The sequence below is a fragment of the Charadrius vociferus genome, unplaced genomic scaffold, assembly GCF_000708025.1.
Source record: "Charadrius vociferus isolate BGI_N301 unplaced genomic scaffold, ASM70802v2 scaffold147, whole genome shotgun sequence".
In the NCBI taxonomy this organism is placed as follows: domain Eukaryota; kingdom Metazoa; phylum Chordata; class Aves; order Charadriiformes; family Charadriidae; genus Charadrius; species Charadrius vociferus.
Window position 1 is genome coordinate 5,884,071 of NW_009649570.1, and position 8,035 is coordinate 5,892,105.

Sequence of the window (8,035 nt, forward strand, 5' to 3'; positions counted from 1 at the left end):
CCTGCTGAGTATGGGAAAACCAGTACGGAAATAATGGACACAATCAGAGCTTACACAGCACCAAGCATTGTACCAGGAAGATATCAACATCACAACATTTCTCACAGGAGCAAGGGCTCCAATCGACACGCTTAGCTATGATTCAGGTGTTTGTCACTACAAGAGAATGCTCACAAACATCATCTCAAAAAAGAAATACAGCAGAAAGGAAATGATATGCACCTGACAGCTAAATGTAGAAAAAGTATTATTTCAAAAGCATCAAGAATCAAAGGATTAATTCAGTTTTAAAGATATGATGGGATACTGATGTTTAAACAGCACAGTAGCATGACAAATGGCATCAAATCTACACTGGCCTTCCTCTCTCTTCAACTTTAACAGCTTTGCTTTTCACTCCCTTGCAGTGGAAGACAGTTTAGTCTGGAAAGAACACAAAGACAGCTGCAATGTATCAGACAAGCATAAAGCGTTGAGAGACAGAACTGCTAAGCCTTCAATTTCTTTGGAGCCAGCAGTAGATTTAATACTGAAAGCCTTGATTTCCTTCCAGAGCTGTTATGAAAGAACTTGTCAAGAATCCAGATGTTTCTCTGGGTAGCAGTTGCAGACAACAGCAGGCATCAGGCAATCTGCATATATGCCATCTTTTAAAACACAGATGGGTGCAAAAAGCAGTCATAGACACAGGAGCTCCAAGTATTTTACATGCTTTCCTGGCACCTGTCCTTGTGTACCTGTCTCTGTAGGATGCAGCTGCTTGCTTTGAACTGTCTTGTAGAAGTGGCATATGGAAAAAAATACAGTTATTCAGTCACCACAATTAGATGGTTCCTGTCTCCTAGGAACCGAAAAGGGACAAAGTGCATTTCACAAACCAGGTGACAACATTTAGAGCTGTCCCAGCCCAGCATGTGGATTGATGAAGTAACGCTCAGATGAAAAGGGCTATCTCCATTTCCTCTACACATAAATAGTCAAGACAGTTTGTAATTCCCCTAAGTATTTCATTGACAAAGATACTGGTTTGATGATAATTATTAAGGCAGGTCTCTACAACTCTGCTTCTCTCTCTTCTCCTCCCTGAAAAGCAAACCTGTTCTGGTAACTGCAGTTTTCAACTATCTGCTCACCTGATAGTGCCCTCTCCCTGCATTTTTCCTACTGTCTCAAGTTCAAACAACTGGGCACTGTCCCTGGTCAGAGCAGCAGTAAGAGACATAACGCTTAAAATGATACCTAAATCAGCATTACCACCAAGAATGTCATCAGCAGAGATAAAGTGAAAACAGCAACATCAGGAACTTCTGATGAGGAAAATCTTCATCAAAGAAGTCAAAAGCTCTGACAGTTATGTGCTTCACTATGAAATGTACCTGAGTCAATCTTCTTTTCCGCAACTTCTGCAGCGTTCGGTCCGAAGTGAGCACTTTGGAACTACTGTGAGCTTCAAAGTATTCCTCCACCAGGTTGCTCTAAAAACAGACAGCAAGATCAGCACAGTCCTGCTGTCGAGTTACCCCTCTGCCTTTGTACCCACAAACATGTCTGAAGATGGCCAATATAAGACATATAGCAAGGATGAATAGAAAGCCAGAAGATATTTGCAAAAATGGCTTCTACAGTAGTATTCTGCCAAAGCTAGCCTAATCAGATGGTTATTTCCTGCAGACAGAGACAGAAAAGAGATTCTGAGAGAGTAGAACATAGCAATAATTCTAAGGGGGTGTGGGGATCCCTGGTGCTGGAAGGAAATCAGACAACACAGCTGAACACCAAGCCAGAAAGTAATGTGTGCTTCTTTCGGTGCTATAGGAGTCAATTTCTCCATCCCTTTTCAGTACAAGGGAGCTGCTGAGGATACAGACTGGATTAGCCCACAGGCTCACATCATGCGTGTCCAGCAGGGATTGCTCAGAAGTACAGCAAAAGCCAACCCAACTGATTAGATTTGAAGAGTCTAGTCCTTCTTCTCCAGTTAGATGTGGTCACTGACAGCTTATTGTCACCAAACATTCTTCACGCTTGCTAGCTCAGGGGTATATTTTCTGCACACTCACCATCTTGCTCTCTTTATTTTTTTTGGCTAGGCTGTTTCTGGGAGGAGGCGTAGATGCAGCCGTAGTTTTTGCTGGGGTCTTTTGACCTGATAAAACAGTGCTGACTTCCTTCTGGTCTTCCTCATCCTCCTCCTCTGAGCAGGAAGCAGAATATTCACTCTCACTTTCTAAATAGGGATCTGGAGCTACGGCATAAATTTAAGGTCAAAAGCTAGCAACAACTTCTTACACAGAACACATTTTGCACCATCTTGCTCTCATGTACATTCTCTAGATGTTTTTCAAGCATGTGATTCCTAAATATATTTCACAGAAAAGTAACATCAATGCTTAAGAGGACTACAAACACACAGCCACTTCTTTCCTAGTTCTAGGCTCACAAATTCTCGTTTAGTAAAGCTTGTTCCTTGACACTAACTAAGAAACATAATCCGACCATAAAAAAATGACTAGAAATGGACAATCAAATTCTCTATTTCTCTTAGCATCTCTATGTCAGTTTTCCCAAATGCCAATCATGCAAGCTGAGTATCTTCTGGGTCACCCTCTGCAAAAAAGGTTTTGTAAAAGACCTCTGTTAGCAATGTTGATTGAAGAGCACAGCCGGAATCTGGCTCAGTCTTGGTCTCTCAACACAAAAGAAGAAATAGAACACGAAACACCACAGACTAAAATCTCCTCTGCATTCGTTCTGAACACATAGAACCAACCAGTTATTGGAAATACTTTACCGTGAATGTCCCAGCCATCATCAAAAAGTTTTAAGACTTGGTTCAAGCAATTGTGCCAGACTTAAGTGTCAGCATAGGTTAGATTACTGAGAGTTTTGCCTCTTTTAATCATGCTACTGAAGTTTAACAATTTGGGGCTTCTAACTCTTCCACCCCTTAACTACGTAGCAATCTGTTGAAGGGAAAAGGTCTACACAGACTTCCTTAAGCACATTTCTACACTCTCTGCAGGATGAATCAGACTGCTACTAGAGGCAGAAGCCCACCAGGAAAAACACCCTCTTCTGAACACAGTGCCTCAATGACTGTGGAAGATGACTGCAAAAGTTGATCTTTACCTGCTAGCCTCTTTCTGAGTCTGTAAGGCGTGGTAGACACAAATTCTTTCTTTTTACTCTGTAACAGCGAAGAAAAAACACGCATTAGAAGAAGAAATCTGTAATTCCTCAAAACAGCCCTCTGCCAAGCAAAGACTAGAATCAGATTACATTTCCAAGCTCTTTCAGCCCACAAGAAACTGGGAAAGCAGAGGCAGTAAGTATGGAGAGTTCTTGTTTTGCCATTCAGAGCTAGAGGGGGGCAGGATCAGGTTCCAAAAGGGACTTAATTATTTTAACTAATATCCCGAGATGGAGGGTAGAAAACTGTGAAATCTCCAACCAAGATGCCAATCTTGGCCCCTTAGGAAGAGTGAAAACGAAGCAATGACAAACTGGAAATGCTTCAGCTCTCCAGACCAGTCATCTTCCACTTCACACTGTCTACTCCAAGTCATTTGGTAGTCCACTATGAAAACAACTACCAGAACGATGGGAGACCACTTGGAATACTAAGCCCAGAAGAAGTACAGCAAAGGGAACCCAAGCTGCCTGCGCTCATCAAGTTGTAGTGGTACGTCTTCCTTACGTATGTGTAAAGCACACGTCTGACTTGGACACCAGATCAAGTCTGCAATATTTAGGAACCACTGTTGTTAATCCTGTCAAAGTGGATGTGAAATCATCAAGGAGTGAACATGGCACCCCAAAACAGCATCTATTACAGACATATCTCATCCTGTAACCTTACACTGGAAAAGCTGTGCACACATTTCTGTGTGTGCACATAGGTATGATGCTATACCATTTCAGAAAGCCAACTGATTCATAGCACTCTTTATAACCAACACAGCTGGCAGTTCTGGACTGTATCTCTCTGTAGCATCACAAAAGACGACATCAATTTACACCCCCCCTTATCACAATTTATTTTTTATAAACCAGTGTTACAGTACAAAACTGAACAGCACCACCGCTCTTGAATTCCTGTTCTAACAGCAATCTGTACAATTAAGGCTGTTTATTCCTTTAATGAGAAATTGGAAAGCTATGAGTTTAACTGCATATTAGGGGAATAGTCTCTACCCATGCTACTTAAGCTGTCAAACCCACTATTTGCCCACTGACTCTAAATCCCATAGTTCTGATTAACAGTAGCTCTGGTTCTCACTTGAGTTACTTCTGCCCACTTAGATTAGGAGAGACAGCTGTACTGTGGATAAGGCTTTTCAAGGTCCTTTCTTTCTAGAACTGTACTAATTGGCCAGTTCAAGTTTAAAAAAAAAAAAAAAAAAGGAGGGGGGGGGAACACCACACCAAAAAAAACCCAAGCAAGGTAGAGTCATCACTCACCTTCTGCTGCACTTTGTTTGAACTTGGACGTTCTGCAAAGTAAGAAACAGCATTGTTCAGAGTACTGCATATTTTCAACAGCAGTACGAGATGGTCCATTAGAAAAACAGACATTCACTATTCAAAGGTACACTGCAACAACATATCAGCTCTCTGGGTGGTTAATTCTACGAGGGAAACCTCTAGCTCTTCACAGGTAGGCAAGGAGAGAACAAAGACAGTCAATGTTATTAGCACAGAAGGTAGCTTTTAATTCTGGTCACAGCTTTGTGAGGCCATCAGCAGGAGGGAAAAGTTAAGAAATGAGCTAATCTCCTCTCCCTGAGCACATCAGACTCCATTTCTGAGCACAAAGTAACATGCTCTTGCCAGTGTTGACCTGCACTGACTTCTTCCACCTGTATTTCTCCCTACAGCATTGGGTGCTTGAATATTATATAATAAAGTGTGAATTTACACATGAACACCCATACAGTCCTACCCATTTGGTGTTCAACAAATCAGCCCAGCTCTTAACTCTCTCAAGTGCAAGCATTTCTGTTGAACACAAAGGAAAGCATTGAGTCACAGCAACAGATGAGAGAGAAGTTCCTGTTTTCTCTACACCAGCAGGACAGAACAAAAGATCTGACACTCAGGTGAACCAGAGGCCATGCATACCAAGCAGTTGAGTCTACAATGTTAAGCTGACTAGAATACTCAAGCATGACAGAAGCTGGCACTCAAGCATACACTTCACCACCGAAATAGAAACATGGCGCCCATTCACTCAGCTTCAGTTCCCCAAAGTATCACAGGACTTACTGCTACTTTGAGGGGTTTTGGCTGTCTTCTCAGGGCACTCGGAGTGATCAGGTGCAACACTCTGTCCTGGTGTCTGGGCTAATTCAGAGGCTGTAGGAAAAAGGGGGAACGGAAGAAGTTTCACATGTCAGGTACAAAAATCCCAGCTCTGGCTAGTCAGCCATGGAGTCATACACCTGAAACACTCTCTAAATATTAATTTCCTAGCTATTTCAGGAAGCACACCAGATACTTCCATTTTTTTTCTAACCCTGATGGTGAATGCAATCCTTAACAAAGATTTTCAAACACTGAACTCCTCAGTTAATTCATTTTACAAGTATAGCTCAGGTAATGGCAGAGCATGCTTTTCTCCCTGGGAGACCACGTGTCTTTGAATCAAAGCCATGTTTGGTCATGAGCACTTAGTCCTTTAAAACCACAACTGGACATAGTAGAGCAGCAGGTATAGCAAACACATCAATTTCCCAGGAGGTGGGTTCTTGTATCCTATTTACCTCTTTCCACTACCTACCAGCACAAGCTGAAGTTGAATCACTGATCTGAATATGGAAGTCCCCCATATCCTGCTAACAGTCCCTCAAGAAAACCAGCCTTCCATTCTATGACTTGCCTCCATTTTCAAACTGAGTCAGGAGGGAGCACCAGTGAAACCCACCCTGCTGCAGAAGGAGGTGTAAGAAACACACAAATTCCCAAGACACAGCAGAAGCTCAGAGGAGAAGTAGAGAGGTACGGAAACCAGTTTCTATATAGTGGTACAGAATGATGACCCCTCTCCCTCGGATCATCCTTAGTAGGATATATCAGTAGCTGTGACAGCTAAACACCCATGAAGTTCAAATGGTGCTGAGCACACAAAGACTCTTCAAGTGAGAAGAAACGTAGTGGCAGCAGGGCTCAAGCATCTTAGCTGAACCAGAACAGCCCACCCTCTCAACTGCCACTTTCTGTTTGCTTCTCCTAAGTCCACAGTTAGCCTAGCAAGCACACTCAGACACTTCTGAGCAGGAGAAATCCCCTGACATACACAGTTAATACTGCCTTTTTTTTTTTTTAACTCTTTGCTACATAATGATTTATTCTCATATCCTTCTAAGTTACACAAATAAAACCCCTGCCGCCCTTTGGCAGTTACACACAGACTTTCTCCCAGCATTAAGAAACATCTGCTTTTCTTATGCATTTATTTATTACCTGTACTTCTCATCCCCACCATGCCTTTGCTTTGTCCTAGCCCTGTGCTTTTATTTCTGAGAAAGACTGATTCAGAGCCAGATATAAGCTACTGAAATACTGCAAACATATCTTTTGAAGTGACAGATCACGTTAACAGAGTACTTAAAAAAATACCATAGCCAGCGCAAGAATGAAAGAAGAAAGAGGAACACATACCCAGCTCTGACATTTTGCTGGAGCGTTTGGGAGTCTGGAATGAGTAAACTTCACCACCACTTATACCTGAGCCATTTCCCATTGAATCTGTGAAAAGAAAGGTTACTTGTAGCATTTTAAAAAGCACTGGTATATTCCCAACCCAAGGAAGATGGAATGCAACATTTTACTGTTTGGCTCAAAGGACTTTTTATATTGCAGGTGGGATGAAATAAATATAATAATAAAATCCTAGAATCGTTATCCTCTCCTTTGTTACCATGACCACAGCCAGAACTGGTCAGCCCTCAAAAACAATTTTATCAACACTGTACAACCTTGACACTGCAAGAATCTCCTGAAGTCACAGCTGTGTTAGGTTTTCCCCTCCTAATACCTTGGGCACATATTCCAAGAGCAGCAACATAATTCTTCTCTTCCAGGATCTCCTGAGTTTCATCATCTGAAATATTCTCAAGTTTCTTCACGAATGTCTTCAAACTGACTGTCAGCTGAGTCTTGTCCTTCCGTACTTTAATACCTAGGATTGCAATCAAAGCTTTAACCTCCTGCTTTTTCATTATTTCTATTGCAGTAGTATGCAGCTACCCCGTTTAGAGACCAAGTTCCCGTTGTGCAAATCACTAAACAGATACAACACTGAAAAGATGTCCCGCTAAAAGAACAGCTGGTCTATGCCCTGGTGTTCAGATCACCCGACAGGCATTGGTCCCTCCTTTACCACAAACGCTGGCTCCTGCAGTCCATGAGGTCAAGATATTTCAGCACACACCAGCTTCCAGTTTGGGAGAAACGGCAGTGACTCACACATAGAAGTATCAAATTGCATGCAGAAGGGATGGCATTCGGCATCCCCTATCTCCCCTAGCAAAGGGGAGTACGTGGAAAAGAACTGGCCTATAGTCTGTCAGTACACTCACGAGAGAATTTGGGCTGAGACCTCTGGAGAGCGTCTGCCTGACTTTCTGCTTAAAGCAGGATAAACAGCGAAATCAGATCAGGGTGCTCGGTGCCTCGTACATCTCCACAGAGGCTCCAAACCTTACAAGTGGTTAAAACTGCAGCAAAAGACTCCTGTAGCAACCACCTGGAACCTCCCTCTGATTTGATTCTGTGTGTATGTTGAACCACGTCAGGGGTTGGGAAGTTAGCCAGACTATTCGCGCCCCCTCTCCCAGGCCGCTACACACGCAGTGCCGTCGGGGAAGCTGGTCCCCACAGCCAGCGGCCACACCACCTTCAGCTGCGGGCACTCGCCACGGTGCCGCAGCTGCCCCTTTCCGTGTGCCAGGGCGGGGACAGGAATAAACTGCGGAAGAAAGGCAGTCGGAGAAGAATGACGCTGGAAGCGTCGTGCTGCCTCCAGCCCGGCCAA

General features: G+C 43.2%; 1 protein-coding gene across 1 annotated transcript in view; it reads right to left on the reverse strand.

Annotated features, from left to right (window-relative positions):
- The window catches only part of ORC2 (origin recognition complex, subunit 2), a 14,524-nt gene extending 7,304 nt beyond the window's left edge, over window positions 1-7,220 (reverse strand). The window contains exons 1-7 of the mRNA XM_009890237.1: window positions 7,037-7,220; window positions 6,661-6,747; window positions 5,266-5,355; window positions 4,462-4,493; window positions 3,130-3,187; window positions 2,061-2,245; window positions 1,377-1,475 (exon numbers count right to left, since the gene is read on the reverse strand). Of these exons, the coding sequence (XP_009888539.1) occupies window positions 1,377-1,475; window positions 2,061-2,245; window positions 3,130-3,187; window positions 4,462-4,493; window positions 5,266-5,355; window positions 6,661-6,747; window positions 7,037-7,220 (735 nt within the window). The remainder of the gene's footprint in view (window positions 1-1,376; window positions 1,476-2,060; window positions 2,246-3,129; window positions 3,188-4,461; window positions 4,494-5,265; window positions 5,356-6,660; window positions 6,748-7,036) is intronic.
- Window positions 7,221-8,035: the final 815 nt, after the last annotated feature.